The sequence below is a fragment of the Cherax quadricarinatus genome, chromosome 7 (assembly GCF_038502225.1).
Source record: "Cherax quadricarinatus isolate ZL_2023a chromosome 7, ASM3850222v1, whole genome shotgun sequence".
Classification (NCBI taxonomy): Eukaryota; Metazoa; Arthropoda; class Malacostraca; order Decapoda; family Parastacidae; genus Cherax; species Cherax quadricarinatus.
The window spans coordinates 50,312,013-50,329,784 of NC_091298.1; the positions used below are offsets into that span (position 1 = coordinate 50,312,013).

At 42.8% G+C, this 17,772-nt stretch overlaps 1 protein-coding gene across 1 annotated transcript in view; it reads left to right on the plus strand.

The window, feature by feature from the left end:
• LOC128687037 (protein tolkin) overlaps positions 1-17,772 on the plus strand; it is a 449,316-nt gene that overhangs the window by 325,648 nt on the left and 105,896 nt on the right. The window contains exons 12-13 of the mRNA XM_070082113.1: positions 5,653-5,775; positions 6,719-6,879. Of these exons, the coding sequence (XP_069938214.1) occupies positions 5,653-5,775; positions 6,719-6,879 (284 nt within the window). The remainder of the gene's footprint in view (positions 1-5,652; positions 5,776-6,718; positions 6,880-17,772) is intronic.

Genomic DNA, 17,772 nt, shown 5'->3' on the forward strand with positions numbered 1-17,772 from the left:
GCAATGAAAACTTCCCTACATTTATCTAAATACTGTTCACATATATGCTTCAATGTAAACACTTGATCTACACATCCCCCTACCCACTCTGAAACCTCCTTGCTCATCCACAATCCTATATTCTGTCTTACCTCTAATTCTTTCAATAATAACCCTACCGTACACTTTTCCTGGTATACTCAATAAACTTATTCCTCTGTAATTTTTACAATCTCTTTTGTCCCCCTTCCCTTTATATAAAGGGACTATACATGCTCTCTGCCAATCCCTAGGTACCTTCCCCTCTTTCATACATTTATTAAACAAAAGTACCAACCACTCCAACACTATATCCCCCCTGCTTTCAACATTTCTGTCATGATCCCATCAGTTCCAGGTGCTTTACCCCCTTTCATTCTCCGTAATGCCTCATGCCCCTCCCCCACACTTACATCCTGCTCTTCTTCACTCCTAAAAGATGGTATACCTCCCTGGCCAGTGCATGAAATTACCGCCTCCCTTTCTTCCTCAACATTTAAAAGTTCCTCAAAATATTCTCACCATCTACCTAATACCTCCCTCTCCCCATCTGCTAACTCCCCTACTCTGTTTTTAACTGACAAATCCATACGTTCCCTAGGCTTTCTTAACTTGTTTAACCCTTTGACTGTTTCAGGCCCCTCTCTGAAACTGTCATTCTATGTCGCCAAATATTCGAAAAAAAAAAATTATTTTTTCTTATGAAAATGTTAGGAATATTTTTGTGAGTGTTTTAAGCCTAAAAAAAAATTTTGCCATCAGTACTTACCGAGATATAGAGCCGCAAAGTTTGCAGAAAGTGACGTGCGTACGGCAACAGCGGCGACTGCCGCCCACCCTGTATTCTTTTATTTACTCTAATTCAAAGGTTTCTTGCATTTTTCAATATTTTTCTGTTCCAGGTAACTTATGTGGCCTGTGAGACCAATGTAAGGTGCATTCTTCAAATATACACTTATTGTTTACAACACAATAACAGAACAAACTTTATCACTATTAGTTTGTGTATACACTTTTACACAAACAAACAATACAAAACAATGTTTATTACTATTGTTCCATAATATACATATGTACAGTCACTAAACATGTTCCTAGAACTGCTGCAGCTTGTGGAACTCTTTGAAACATGGGTATGTGCAGAGGGGCACTTAACACTCCTCACACATAAAACGAGTGTCTCAGCGTGTTTGTGGGCATTTTGTGGTATGCATACATACATAACGCCTCTTCTGAGCATTTTTCTTGGCAGTAGTAGGAGGCAGTTGTATGGGGTAGTGATCACCAGGCCTGAAATGAGATGACGTGTGTGGGCGCTGGTCTATTGCAGGAGTTGCTCCTTGGTACTTTGCAATTATTTGTCTGATTACTGACAGGCAAAATTCACCATATTTTGGTGTTTTGTTGGTCTTCAACTTGTATATGTTATAAGCATTTAGCGTAGAGATATCAACAAGATGGAAAAAAAGTTTTATATACCACTTATAACTCCTGCATACACAGTCTGCAAACCCAATCTGCATGTCACATTTGTCCACTAAGCACATATTGAGGTTGTAGTCCATGACAGCTGCAGGCTTTAGAATGGGTTCATTGGTCTCTCTGTTGTCCCTGCCACTGAGTACCATTTCGTTTCTGTGAACTGATGTCAACAATGTGACATCACGTTTTGTCATGCCACCGAAATGCCATGATGTCATTGGCAGCATTGGTTATTGTGTGGTTTACATGTAGTAAAATAATAATTACAGAGTGTACCACTAGAACACCTAGCATGGCTAGGCATTTCGGGCAGACTTATATTAAATCTTAAGTTTAAAATATTACAAAATTATGAGGTAAGTTGGTATTATGGCTAAGTGACTAAATACTAGTTGTGAGTTTAGCAATGTGAATGCTTTTGTTTTGGCACTATACATAGTTTCAGTATTGGAGTATCACAGGCCAACTTATGACTAGTTAAGATTCATTATTTTGAGATTGAGATTGATATTTCTGTTTATGGTCAAATGGGTGAGCGAGTGTAAGTGTGAACCACCAGGTGGTATTCGTATTATTAGTTGACAGGGTGTATCAGGGAGATAAGATGTTTTCTGATGGTAGTTTTGAAGGTGATGAATGTGTCTGCAGTTTTGGAATTTTCAGGTAGGGTGTTCCAGATTTTAGGGCCTTTGACTTACATTGAATTTTTGTAAAGGTTTAGTCGGACACGATCTGGTGTTGTGCCTGTGGATTCTGTCACAACTATCAAGAAAGCGTTTTAGGTCAAGGTTAATATTGGAATTTAAGGTCCTGTAGATGTAGATTGCACAGTAGTAAGTGTGGATGTACTGAACAGGGAGTAAGTTTAGATCTATGAAGAGTGGGGGGGTGTGTTGCCAGGGATGGGATTTAGTGATTATTCTTACTGCGGCTTTTTGTTGGGTTATTATTGGCTTTAGGTGTGTTGCTGCAGTTGAACCCCAAGCACAGATAGCATAGGTGAGGTATGGATATATAAGTGAATGGTATAGTGTGAGAAGGGCAGTTTGCGGCACGTAGTATCGTATCTTGGAGAGGATCCCAAAGGCTTGCACCTCACCTCTGCGAGTGCCAGCGACGAACCTTGGCATATGTTTACGATTACGACGCACTGTGCCACACACGTCTGTCAAGTTCACTCGCAAGAAATCACTGAGTAAGGGGCTTATGTACCAGTTATCAGTAAATAACATATGCCCCTTACCAAGATATGGTTCCATCATTGTTCGAACCACATCACCAGAGATACCCAATAACTTCATGGTATCTCTCAAAGTATTACTGCCAGTGTACACAATGATATCCAAAACTAGACCACTTCTGCAATCACACAGTACAAATAGCTTTATACCAAAGCGTTTCCTCTTGCTTGGTATATATTGCTTGAATGAGAGTCTTCCTTTGAATAAAATCAAGGACTCATCAATAACAAGCTTCCTGAAGGGATAAAAATACATGCAGCACTTTTGTTTCAGGTACATAAACACATTTCTGATCTTATATAACCTGTCGCTTCTGTCAGGCCTGGTTTTGTCTGAAAAGTGTAACATACGTAACAGTATCAGGAAACGATTTACACCTATAATGTCACTAAAACCTGGAGTTGAAATCAGGCGTTCTGTTGCCCAGTATGTGGTGACAGTGTGCTTATACACATGTGGCATAAGCATTATTGTGGCAAAAAACAGGTACATCTCTGCCACAGTTGTCTCTTTCCACTTGTGTAGCTGTGATTTTGGTGAGAGAATTGTATTTGAGATGGTGTAATCACAGTATGTGTTTGTTTCCCTGACAATGATGTCCATCAGGGGTTCATCGAAGAATAACTCAAAGCAGTCCAGTTCACTGGCATTGTTCCCAAGTGGACAAGATGGCTTTATTCCACTTTGTGTTTCATCAAAGTCATGGGGACTGGGAACAAACTCGTCACCGTCCTGCCAATCCCAGATGCGGTCTGCTGGTGGGGCCTGGATATTGTACCGTGGTTGTGGTTGTGCAGGTTGTGGTGGTGCAGGTTGTGGGAGTGTGGGGTAGGGTGAGGCTGGTTGTTGTGCAGAGTCAGCAGCGTGGGTAGTAGCGTGGCCCGCTGATGATGCCATATGGGCCGTGCCACCCTCACTATCACCACCACTGCCTGCTCCATCACTCACATCATTCATGCCCATCGTTACAATATCGTCATCTTCACTATCAGGTCCTGGTGTAGGGCCATGGGATGTGCTCCCAGAGTTTCTCCTTCCCCTTGGAACAACATATGAAACACTACCGGACCGCATGCTACGTCGTACATACTGCCGCTTTACTGGGGAATGTTCACTCTCACTGTCACTAGAACTGCTTTCAATGACCTTGAAATCACTATCACTATCACTGCTAACATCTTGGTGTTGTACACGACCAAATAGTTTCCTCTTTCGTCCTGGTACAGGCGAACGTGAACGTGAACAAGCCGGCCAAGCACCAGAGGTGGAAGGTTGTGGGTCATCTGGGTTTTCATCACTAATTACGTTATCCTGGGCACTTTTTCCGGTAACACTCACTTCAAAACCCTGGAATTCACTGTCACGGACATTTTCATCGCTGTTAGAGCTATCACTTGGGAACAAAAGACCTCCAATCCGCCGAGGAGTGAGGAACTCCTTACCGAGAGGCATGGTGAAAATGGACTAACAACAAGGCATTCCCACAATGCACCGCTGGGTCCCAGATTTTTTTCACAGGGTGCACACCGACCACTGAGACCCATTCTCTCTCATGTAGGCCTACCAGGCCTTTCCCACTTGATTTGAAGCCGCTAGAATTTGTGCATATAAATACATCAGAAACATTGGCTCGTAAGTCGTATTTATACGTCGGAAACAGTCAAAGGGTTAACTCGCTCCAAAATTTTTTCTTATTTTCATTAAAATTTCTTGACAGTGCCTCTCCCACTCTATCATCTGCTCTCCTTTTGCACTCTCTCACCACTCTCTTCACCTTTCTTTTACTCTCCATATACTCTGCTCTTCTTATAACACTTTTGCTTTGTAAAAACCTCTCATAAGCTAACTTTTTCTCTTTTATCACACCCTTTACTTCATCAGTCCACCAATCACTTCTCTTTCCTCCTGCCCCCACATACATGTACAAGCATATATATACATACCCCTCTGGGTTTTCTTCTATTTTCTTTCTTGTTCTTGTTTATTTCCTCTTATCTCCATGGGGAAGTGGAACAGAATTCTTCCTCCATAAGCCATGCATGTCGTAAGAGGCGACTAAAATGCCAGGAGCAAGGGGCTAGTAACCCCTTCTGTATATATTACTAAATTTAAAAGGAGAAACTTTCGTTTTTCCTTTTGGGCCACCCCACCTCGGTGGGATATGGCTGGTACGTTGAAAGAAGAAAGATGTGTCACTCCTAGGTAGACAGCAACCGCCCACGGAGGTACTACCGTCCTGCCAAGTGAGTGTAAAATGAAAGCCTGTAATTGTTTTACATGATGGTAGGATTGCTGGTGTCCTTTTTTTCTGTCTCACGAACATGCAAGATTTCAGGTACGTCTAGCTACTTCTACTTACACTTAGGTCACAATTGTGACCAATTGTACACATACATGTACAAGCATATATATATATATATATATACACACCCCTCTGGATTTTCTTCTATTTTCTTTCTAGTTCTTGTTTTTGTTTATTTCCCTCTTATCTCCATGGGGAAGTGGAACAGAATTCTTCCTCTGTAAGCCATGCGTGTTGTAAGAGGCGACTAAAATGCCGGGAGCAAGGGGCTAGTAACCCCTTCTCCTGTATAAATTACTAAATTTAAAAAGAGAAACTTTTCTTTTTCTTTTTGGGCCACCCTGCCTCAGTGGGATACGGCCGGTGTGTTGAACGAAAGAAAGAAAGAAAGATGTGTCACTGTGTTGCAAATGTGTATTGTGCACACAGTAGGTGTAATGCTGATAAGTGGTGATAATCACTAATTGCATTGGATGTGATTATAAAAGTGTAGGGTGGGTCCATTATTTTTAAGGCAGACTTCAAAATATAAAATGTACTGTAGCATTGTAGACAAGTATTTTGTATGGATATTTTGTATTTGTTTATTAACTTTTATTTAATTTGCAGAATATGATGAATGTTCCAGTTTAGATCATGGATGTGAACATAACTGCATTAATCAATTGGGCAGTTATGAATGTCGCTGTAAAATAGGGTATGAACTCCACTCGGATGGCAAGAGATGTGAGGGTAAGTAGGAACAGCAGGAATAAAAAGTTTCGTGCAAAAACAGATATGGTAATAAAATATTTGTATTTGAGAGTTGGCAAAATTCTTGTCTAATTTTCATCTAGTCACTTTGGTGATGTAAAGAACATTATTCCTGGAGAAACATACCTGTAAGGATCATACAGTGCCTAGAGAATGGAAAGTGATGAGGATTGATCTCAGGAAGGGGAAAATACCTCATCATGGTAAAAACCAGTTACTGTATATGATACCAACAAATTGAAAAAATAGGAAAATGGTATATAATACAGACGAAGAGTAAGATGCATCTTCAACGGTTGGGTATCTTTATTGTTGATTGAAAAGTTTTGCCTGCACAGTAGGCTTCTTCAGTCTTATACAGAAGTGATAAAATTGAGGCAGCACATGTAGTAGTGAAAAAAAGATGATTGTGATCAGTCCATCAACCTTTGAGAAAGTTTTAAAGATGGTCAGTCCCTCAGCCTGGAGAAGAGTTCAGCTCCATAGTCTGGAACATTGTTGCAGACTATGTTGGTTTACATATTCCCTTGGACTCAGGTCCAGGATGACTCGCCATCTTTTTCTACATAATTTGAAGTCTGTTTTTCAGTCTGTTAGTGCAAAGTAATATGAAGAATCTACATGACATGGTATAGGAGCTAGACATAAGGTGCATATACTTGTGAAACTAGCAACACCACAAAATATCAATGAATAGTTCATAATTTTTTTTATACTATTCTGGGATATTTATGCTATTTTCTTTGAATGCTAAGAAATTAAAATATAAAAGCTTTCCATAATCTCTGTAGACAGGAAATCTCTTCTATATATATTACAATCTTGCTTAGGGAGCAAAAATGGAGAGTGATCTTTTATTGTAGATTTGGAATTCTTAACCCTGTACAGTATTTGATTTCCCTTAATGATAACTTGCCTTCAGATGCATGTGGCGGGAAAATTGATCAACCAAATGGAACTATAACAAGTCCATCATTTCCTGACCTGTATCCTGTAAACAAGAACTGTATATGGGAAATTATTGCACCACCTCAGTACCGAATTACTTTGAACTTCACCCATTTCGATCTCGAAGGCAACAATGTAAGTGAATGGATGAGTAATAATTTAATGTTATTCATATCTCATCACTATGAACTCAACATTGATCCTACAGGTAAGTCTGTGAAAGCAGATGAATGATTATTTTTTCCCACTTGCTTCGTGTATTTTTACAAGTTTTGTTAATCCAGACATTAGTATGGTTGGTTGTCAGGCAATTTTTTTTTATATGGGGAAATGCTAAATCTTGAAGGGTCATACAGCACTTGGGGAATGGAAGGATTGTTCCATTTCCTTGGATCAGAAATCCTTCATTGGTATGAAGGAACCCCTCACCATTTTCTCTTCCAGGAGACTTCCAGGAGGACAATGATCCATTCACTAATTAAACAACCGCTGACTTACTAGAATTAAAGTTTTACTACAGTTAAAGCATAAAGGGTTGCATTTTTGCATATTGTGTCCAGTGTTCTGGTCCAAGCAGTAGTTTGTGTTCATGAAAGTGTCATCAGTAGTATACATGGAGGGCCCGCTTTACAGTGCTTTGTTTTATGGCATTTTGCTTATGCAGCAGTTTTCAATTTTACACATTCTTCATTTATTCAGACTGTCTACAATAAACAAACACACAAATTTTATTTCTTTGCAGGATTACATTGAGAATATGAAATTATAATAATGAGTTGCAGTGTGAAGAGAGCCACTATCATGCCTAGGCATTATGGGCAGACTTAATTTAATGGCTTACAGACTACTTAATACTAAATAAATTGATCATAGTTTAAGGCTGGAGGCAGTGGAGATGTCATGTCTGAGGGCAATGTGTGGTGTGAATATAATGCAGAGAATTCGTAGTTTGGAAGTTAGGAGGTAGGAGGTGCGGGATTACCAAAACTGTTGTCCAGAGGGCTGAGGAAGGGTTGTTGAGGTGGTTCGGACATATAGAGAGAATGGAACGAAACAGAATGGCTTCAAGAGTGTATCAGTCTGTAGTGGAAGGAAGGCGGGGTAGGGGTCGGCCTAGGAAAGGTTGGAGGGAGGGGGTAAAGGAGGTTTTGTGTGCGAGGGGCTTGGACTTCCAGCAGGCATGCATGAGCGTGTTTGATAGGAGTGAATGGAGACAAATGGTTTTTAATACTTGACGTGCTGTTGGAGTGTGAGCAAAGTAACATTTATGAAGGGGTTCAGGGAAACCGGCAGGCCGGACTTGAGTCCTGGAGATGGGAAGTACAGTGCCTGCACTCTGAAGGAGGGGTGTTAATGTTGCAGTTTTGAAAACTGTAGTGTAAAGCACCCTTCTGGCAAGACAGTGATGGAGTGAATGATGGTGAAAGTTTTTCTTTTTCCCGATGGAGCGCTCTGGGAATATTCCATATATTATTCATCCTTGGTGCCACTATTTTTAATTTATAGTAGACATTAACTGCCTTGGTGGGAATCGGCCAGTGTGATAATAATAATAATAATCTATTTTTATTTATAGTAGACATTAATTGTACAGTGGACCCCCGCATACCGTCGGCCTCACATAACGTTCAATCCGCATACCGCTCGCTTTTATCCCAAAAATTTTGCCTCGCATACCGCTCAAAAACCCGCTCACCGCTCTTCGTCCGAGACGCGTCCAATGTGCGCCCTTAGCCAGCCTCACATGTGCCGCCGGTGGCATTGTTTACCAGCCAGCCTCCGCGGTAACATCCAAGCATACAATCGGAACATTTCGTATTATTACAGTGTTTTTGGTGATTTTATCTGCAAAATAAGTGACCATGGGCCCCAAGAAAGCTTCTAGTGCCAACCCTACAGCAATAAGGGTGAGAATTACTATGGAGATGAAGAAAGAGATCATTGATAAGTATGAAAGTGGAGTGCGTGTCGCCGACCTGGCCAGGTTGTACAAGAAACCCTAATCAACCATCGCTACTATTGTGGGCAACAGAAAGGCAATCAAGGAAGCTGTTCTTGCCAAAGGTTTAACTGTGTTTTCGAAACAGAGATCGCAAGTGATGGAAGATGTTGAGAGACTCTTATTGGTGTGGATAAATGAAAAACAGCTAGCAGGAGATAGCGTCTCTCAAGCGATCATAAGCGAAAAGGCTAGGAAGTTGCATGAGGATTTAATTAAAAAAATGCCTGCAACTAGTGATGAGGTGAGTGAATTTAAGGCCAGCAAAGGTTGGTTTGAGAGATTTAAGAAGCGTAGTGGCATACATAGTGTGATAAGGCATGGTGAGGCTGCCAGTTCGGACCACAAAGCAGCTGAAAAATATGTGCAGGAATTCAAGGAGTACATAGACAGTGAAGGACTGAAACCTGAACAAGTGTTTAATTGTGATGAAACAGGCCTGTTTTGGAAGAAAATGCCAAGCAGGACCTACATTACTCAGGAGGAAAAGGCACTCCCAGGACATAAGCCTATGAAAGACAGGCTTACTTTGTTGATGTGTTCCAATGCTACTGGTGATTGCAAAGTGAAGCCTTTATTAGTGTATCACTCTGAAACTCCCAGACCGTTCAGGCAAAAGAATGTACTCAAGGAGAATTTGTGTGTGCTGTGGAGGGCAAACAGTAAGGCATGGGTCACTAGGGACTTTGTGTGTGCTGTGGAGGGCAAACAGTAAGGCATGGGTCACTAGGGACTTTTTCTATGACTGGTTACACCATGCATTTGCCCCCAATGTGAAAGATTACCTAACTGAAAAGAAATTAGAACTTAAGTGCCTCCTGGTGTTCGACAATGCCCCTGGTCATCCTACAGACGTGGCAGAGCGACTTTATGGGGACATGAGCTTCATTAAGGTGAAGTTTTTGCCTCCTAATACCACTCCTCTCCTGCAGCCCATGGACCAGCAGGTTATTGCAAACTTCAAAAAACTGTACACAAAAGCTCTGTTTGAAAGGTGCTTTGTAGTGACCTCAGAAACCCAACTGACTCTAAGAGAGTTTTGGAGAGAGCACTTTAATATCCTCAATTGTGTAAACTTTATAGGTAAGGCTTGGGAGGGAGTGACTAAGAAGACCTTGAACTCTGCTTGGAAGAAACTGTGGCCAGAATGTGTAGACAAAAGGGATTTTGAAGGGTTTGAGGCTAACCCTGAAAGGATTATGCCAGTTGAGGAATCCATTGTGGCATTGGGAAAGTCCTTGGGGTTGGAGGTTAGTGGGGATGATGTGGAAGAGTTGGTGGAGGAGGACAATGAAGAACTAACCACTGATGAGCTGATAGATCAACTTCAACAGCAAGAGGCCAGACCTGAGGAAACTGGTTCGAAGGAGGGGAGAGAGAAATTGAAGAAATTGCCTACTACAAAGATTAAGGAAATCTGTGCAAAGTGGCTTGAAGTGCAAACCTTCATGGATGAAAATCACCCTCACACAGCTATTGCAAGCCGTGCTGGTGATTATTACACTGACAATGTTGTGAAACACTTTAGGGAAGTCATAAAGGAACGAGAGGTACAGGCCACTATGGACAGATATGTTGTGCGAAAGAAGTCCAGTGACTCTGAAGCTGGTCCTAGTGGCATTAAAGGAAGAAGGGAAGTAACCCCAGAAAAGGACTCGACACCTCAAGTCTTAATGGAAGGGGATTCCCCTTCTAAACACTAACACTCTCCCCTCCTCCCATCCCATCAATCATCACCAGATCTTCAATAAAAGTAAGTGTCATGTAATTGTGCATGCCTTTTTCAGTTTGTGTGTATTAAAATTAACATTTCATGTGGTAAATTTTTTTTTTTTTTCATACTTTTGGGTGTCTTGCACGGATTAATTTGATTTCCATTATTTCTTATGGGGAAAATTCATTCGCATACCGATCATTTCGCATAACAATGAGCCCTCTTGCACGGATTAAAGTCGCTATGCGGGGGCCCACTGTACTCAAATTACAATAGTTTCAATAATAAATATTGAAATTATATTAAGAGTAGTTGAAAGTTTACAGTATGAGAATGCTACAGTTGGCTGTAAGGCAGTATTGTTTTAGGTAGGTGTTTTTAATTCAATGTAGTATTAATCAATGTATGAACTTTGGGCGTCTTGTTTTAAAGTTTTAAGATTAGGTAATTGGGAGATTTTTTGGTAAAGTTAAATATTGAGTATTTAGTTTAGGGTGAGTAAGTGGTTATTGAGAAGTCTTAAATTTTGGGACCCTTTATGTGAATTGAGTTTTTACACAGTGTGATATGGACTTTGGGTACATAAAAAAAAGAGATCTGTGTCATGTGTCCTGTTAAGGTTGGTGAGGAGAAGTTTGAGTGGAGGATTTACATATGTAGTAGACACATGAATAAGCATGGATGTTCTTTACGGTGAGCAGTTTTAGGCCTTTGAATATTGGTGGAGTGTGCTGCTGGGAGTGGGAATTTATCATTCTGACTGCAGCCTTTTGCTGGGTTATTAGTGGTCTTAGGTAATTTAATGTTATTGATCCCCATGCACAAATTCCAAATGCGAGATAAGGGTAGACGAGTGAATGATAGTGCGAGGAGAGCTGATTGTGGAACATCAATATAATTTACTCATTTTAAGCCAAGGACAAAAATATTTAATGTGTGGACTGTATATGCATTTTTTAGGCCTAGCTCTATTGCTCACTTAATATATGATAGTGTAAACATGTTATCAGGCTTTTGTGTATGTTTGAAAGTGAAAAAAAAAGACTGCTTCACTTTACAGCAATATTTGCTTTGCAGCAGTAGCCCAGACCCTAACCTACTGTATAAGCAGGGTCCTCCTGTACTTTATGCAGTATCTTGTCTAGTATAAATTTTGTTGCTCTTAAGTTGAAATATGTCTTGTAATACAGTTTCTACCTGTATGTATAGTGTATCAGGCTCAATACAGTAGTCATAAGTGAGAATCTAAAGGCTTTGTGAAGGTGAATGACTATTTTCTCGTTCATCTATTAAGAGGTAGAGATGTTTGATTATTTCTAGAATTTGCTTCTCTATTTGCAACTGGTGCCATTTGTATTAGTTTTCAGTGATTGATGAATTATTACATCAAGCAGTGCTTTGACATAGCTGACATTTGTATTGTTGTGATTCCTCATGCAAACTCTTGTATTTCTCAATACTGTATAGAATAGTACAGTCAATTAACTTAGATTATTATTATAATCAAAAAGAAGCGCTAAGCCACAAGGGCTATACAGCGCTGCAGGGTAGGGAAGGAAGCAAGGGAATTGGATGGCAGAAGGGAGGGGGGATGATCAGCAGGTTACAGAAAACAGCGGGGCAGGGGATAGTACGGGGGTAGAGGGTAGCAAGAGATACAAGTAGAAAGGGCTGAAAGTATCAAAATTTGTGGAGTAAGTCAGTCGTTGTCAAAAAGTCAATGAGAGAGTCCGGATGAAAGGTGGGTCCATCAGCGAGAAGGGAAGGTAAAGAGAGAGCAGCGGGGCGAAGACGACGACAGAGGTAAATTCTGCGTGCTCGTTGATAAAGTGGGCAGTCCAACAGAATGTGGCTGACTGATAATGGAGCTTGGCAATTCTCACAGAGAGGAGCAAGACGCCTCTCCATGAGATATCCATGAGTAAGACGAGTATGGCCAATGCGAAGACGGGAGAGAGTAGTCTCCCAACCTCGACACTGGTGATAAGAAGACGGCCAGTAACCTATACTCGGTTTAATAGACTGAAGTTTGTTGCCGAGCATAGTAGACCAACGTTGTTGCCAACGGGTGTGAAGGTGGGAAGATATTACAGCAAAATAGTCCGTACATGGAATACCTCTATAAGAAACTGGTAGGTCATGTACTGCTGACCGCGCAGCAGTGTCTGCCTGTTCATTGCCCTGTACGTCAACATGACCAGGGACCCAACAAAAAACAATATCTTTATGCTTAGTAAAGATGCGGCGTAGCCAAAGTTGGATATGGAGGACTAAGGGGTGAGGTGTATCAAATTTTTGTATAGCCTGTAAAGCACTAAGGGAGTCTGAGACAACCACAAATGATGACACAGGCATAGATGCAATACGGATAAGTGCTGTAAGGATGGCATATAATTCAGCAGTAAAAATACTAGCTGAAGATAGTAAATGCCCTTGTACGACGCTGTCCGGAAACACTGCTGCGAATCCTACGCCGTCAGAAGACTTAGAGCCATCTGTGTACACAGCAATGGCATGAGAATGAGAGTGAAAGTGGTCAAGAAAAAGAGAGCGGGAAGCGACCGTAGACAGTTGGGCTTTCGAGCAAGGGAGGGAGAAAGAACAGACTCGAACAGCTGGAACTTCCCAGGGGGGTAGGGAAAAGTGTGATGCTACATGTACATAGAAAGGTGGTAGTTGAAGAGAAGACAAGAGCGAATGAAGGCGAAGAGAGAAGGGACGGAGTAAGCAGGGGCGGCGAACAAATAAAGAATGTCTACTAATATCAGTGACCATTCTATAAATGGAAGGATTGCGGAGATCATGAGAGCGTACATAGTAGCGCAGGCAATGGGCATCACGGCGATCGGATAAGGATGGAACGTTCGCTTCTGCATAGAGGCTTTCGACAGGGGAAGAGCGAAAAGCACCAAGGCATAAACGTAATCCTTGGTGATGAATGGGGTTAAGGCTAGAGAGAGTAGCAGGAGATGCCGCTGAATAGATCTGGTCACCATAATCAAGTTTCGATAAAATAAGGGTGGAATGTAGGTGAAGGAGGGTTCGACGATCAGCTCCCCACGAAAGATGAGCAAGGGTTTTAAGAAGGTTCAGCCGGCTGTGACAAGTTGCCTTCAGAGAGGTAATGTGAGGTTTCCAGGATAACCTACGATCAAAGAGGAGGCCCAGAAACTTGACTGTATCACGTTCAGGGATACGTGAGCCATAGAGGTACAAAGGATGATCAGAGATGACAGAGCGTCTAGTGAAAGTGATTTGGTGGGTTTTAGTGCTGGAAAATTTAAACCCATGTGTGGTGGCCCAATTGGAAACACGGTCGACTGCATGCTGGAGAGAAACTGTAAGGAGGTGACAGTCAGCGCCTGCACAGGCAATAGCGAAGTCATCAACATAGAGTGATGACCAAATATTTGATGGAAGACTAGAGGCCAAATCATTAATAGCAAGGAGAAAAAGTGTTGTGCTCAGAACACATCCCTGGGGGACACCTTCAGCTTGGATAAAGTCCGGGGAGAGCACATTATTAACCCGAACACGGAAATGCCTGTCAGTTAAAAAGTTCTTAAGGAAGGATGGTAGATTGCCTCGAAGGCCTAAGGAGTGGGCTTGGGCTAAAATATTATACCTCCAAGTTGTGTCATATGCCTTCTCAAGATCAAAAAATATGGCAATAACTGAGTGGTTATTCGCAAAGGCATTACGAACATACGTATCCAAGCGCAGTAAGGGGTCTATGGTAGAACGTCCCTTACGAAAGCCATATTGACGAGTGGAGAGACTGTTGTGTGTCTCTAAATACCACACTAAACGTCTATTTACTAGACGTTCCATTACTTTGCAAACTGCACTGGTAAGAGCAATGGGACGATAGTGGGAGGTTTCATGTCCCGTAGTGCCTGGTTTGCGGAAAGGGAGAACAATGGCGGATTTCCACAGCTGTGGAAGAACTCCTTGTGACCAAATAAGATTGTAAAGGCGTAATAGGACTGCAAGGGCTGACTGATGTAAATGTTGTAGCATACGAATATGAATGTCGTCGGGCCCAGCTGCCGATGATCGACAAGCTGAGAGTGTTGCCTCCAGTTCTTGAAGTGTAAAAGGCACATTATACTGTTCTTCTCTGAGAGAAGAAAAGTCCAAGGGTGCTAACTCTCTGGCAGACTTTGAGGAAAGAAATGAGGGGCATAGATGGAGTCCCTGAGAAATACGGACCAGATGATTGCCAATTTCATTGGCAACATCTAGTGGGTTTGCTATATCAACACCGGCAACCCGCAGAACAGGAGCCGGGTCAGGAGAATATTTACCACTCAGTTTTCGTACTTTTTTCCAGACTGCACTCATAGAGGAAGCAGAGGTGATGGTGGAGACATAATCTCGCCAGCAAGTGCGTTTAGCGTCACGGATGACACGGCGAGCGATCGCACGCTTCTGTTTAAAATCAAGGAGTCGCTCTGTGGTTCTATTGTACCGGTACCTGCCCCATGCAGCGCGTTTCAAACGTACTGCACGAGCACAAGCAGGAGACCACCAAGGCACGCATTTCTGAGAATGCCTGCTCGAAGTTTGGGGTATAGAATGAGAAGCTGCGGTGAAAACGGAGGATGAGAAGAGGTGTAAAAGCTCATCGATGGAGGACGAAGAAGGAACCTCTTTAAAAACAGTCAGGTGTGAGTAAAGGTTCCAATTTGCCCGATTAAATTGCCAGCGTGGGGTGCGAAGAGGTGGCGAATATGAAGGGGAAGTAAGAATGATTGGGAAATGATCACTGTCATGTAAGTCCGGGAGAACAGACCAAGTAAAGTCTAATGCGGCGGAGGAAGAGCAAACTGAGAGATCGATGCAAGAGAGAGTATGAGTCCGAGGATCAAAATGGGTGTGAGTACCTGTATTTAAAACATGGAGGGGGTGGGTGGCAAGAAAAGCCTCTAACTGAATTCCACGGGAATCACAGTGAGACCCTCCCCAGAGGAAATGGTGGGCATTAAAATCACCAAGTAACAGAATTGGGGGCGGTAATGACGAAACAAGGAAGGCAAAATCCGGAATAGATAATGCCCGAGAAGGAGAGAGATATAAAGAACAGAGCGTATACCACCTATGTAAGTGGATACGGGCTGCTGTGTAATGCAGCGAAGTATGAACAAATAGCTGATGGTACGGAATATCAGTGCGGAGAAGAAGGGCACTTTCATTAAAGGTCCCATCAGGAAAAGGATCTGAAGAATACAATAAATTATAGCCTGAGATGTGAGAAATAACAGCAGAGTGTAATTTTGGTTCCTGTAAGCAAACACCAACAGGGGCAAACTGGGAGAGTAACATCTGAAGCTCACCCCGATTACCCCTGAGGCCACGTATATTCCACTGTAAAAAGGCCATGAATGGCAATGATAAAGATACTTGAAATCCGCAGGTAAGGGTTCCTACGGACTAGGAGGGTTAGAAAAGTCCACATGCGGAGGCAGTGGAAAATGTTCAAGCAGCGAAGGAACGGTGCGCTGTGAAGAAAGGAGTTGCGCAGATGGAGCAGAGGAGAGAGAAAGAGCGGAAGGTGGATCAGTGTCCATTGATGGTTTGGTCTCTGCAATATATTCAGAGATTGCTTCAAGTGTTTCAGAATTCAGAGATGTCGTATGGGAGACAATATTGGGAATGGTAGGGGGAGGATGAGTAAAGATTGGAACTGTATTGGACTGTACCAAGGTAGGGGGGGGCGAAAGGGTGGAGGGAACTGGAGAAGCGTGGCAGGGGACAGAAGAGACAGGAACCTGGGAGGTGGCAGAAGAGGAAGAAACTTGGGAGGGAACAGGGGAGGAAGGTACATTACGAGGAGGAGGGTGAACCTCTGCACTTGTAACTGAGCCAGTGAGAGGGGAAGAACTAGGGACAGAGACAGGGAGGGTAAAATGAGGAGGTGGAAGATGGGTAGGAGGTGTTACCGGACCTTTTTTTGACTTTTGAGAAGTAGAGGGACGATTGGGAAGAGGTGTCGTACGAGGTCTCGTCGATACTGAGGCTTGTAAGAGAGAACTCGAAGAAGCGAGATTAGACTGAGGCGTTGAAGTAGGGACGTCTGAGCCGAGGACAGCAAAAGGATTAGATACAGGAGTGATTATGGGAGAGGTAACCACAGAGGTGGGTGTAGAAGATGGGATACCAGAAGTGGGGGGACGTTTTGAAACACGGGAATAAGAAACACGTGGGAGTCTCCCTTGGAGGCGGAGATGAGAAACTGCCATGGCATAAGGGAGACCTTCTGTCTCTTTGAGGTAACGGATTTCCCGCTCGTTTAAATAGACCTGACAACGGCGAGAGTACGAAGGGTGAGCCTCATGACAGTTAAGGCAAGAGGGAGATCGATTGCAAGACGTATTAGAATGGTCATCGGCACCACAGACTGGGCATTCGGCGATAGATCTGCAATATTTCGCTGGATGGCCAAATCGCCAGCAATTTCTACACTGTTGTGGTGTAGGGATCACCTTTCGAACTTGTAACCGATGTCCTGCTATATAAACTGAGGATGGGAGTTCTCGGCTGTCAAAAGTTAAACGAGCCACATTGCTAGGGTATCGTCTCCGCCCACGGGCAGGAAGAACGTAAGTGTCTACCTTGAGGATTGGGAGATCTTGGAGTTCCAGCTGTTCTAGAATGTCGGTGCCGCATGTCTGGAAATTTTGTTGAACTATGGTATGGGGCAGAATAACGGTACCACTACAAGAATTGAGGGAATGATGTTTTTCAAGGGTGACAGGAACAGTATCTATATGGGAAAGACGAGAGAGCTCACGAGCCTGGGTAGCATTCTGTACGGTAATGATGCGCGTACCGCTCTTAAGAGCATGAAAAGAAATATCTTTACCAACATGGCGTAGGAGTGCCTTGCCAATACTATGGTCAGAAAGATAGGCAGTAGAGGAAGTTGGTCGCAAAGTGAAGAATTTAGTCCACTGTTCAGTCTGAAACTGAGCGTGGAAAGGTAGTGAAGGACGTGTCGATCTTTTCTGAGAAGAACGAGAAGGTGAAGGTGGAGAAGTATCATCAGCAGGTAATTGTCGTTGACGTTTAGGCGTGGGACCAGAGTTGGTCCGACGTGGAACGGGTCGGCGATTTGAAAATTGCCGCACCGTAGAGGGAGAGGCCGGAAGCATAGTCAGAGGAGAGCGAAGGTCTGATAAATCGAAGGAGTCAGTCGAGGCCTCAGTACCTGAAGCAGGTGAGGAAACAGCACCGGCAATAGGTACAGAGGCATGAGGAATGTCTGAAGAGTGGTCCAAAGACGAGGCGGGGTCAGAACGGGGTGCGGTATCAA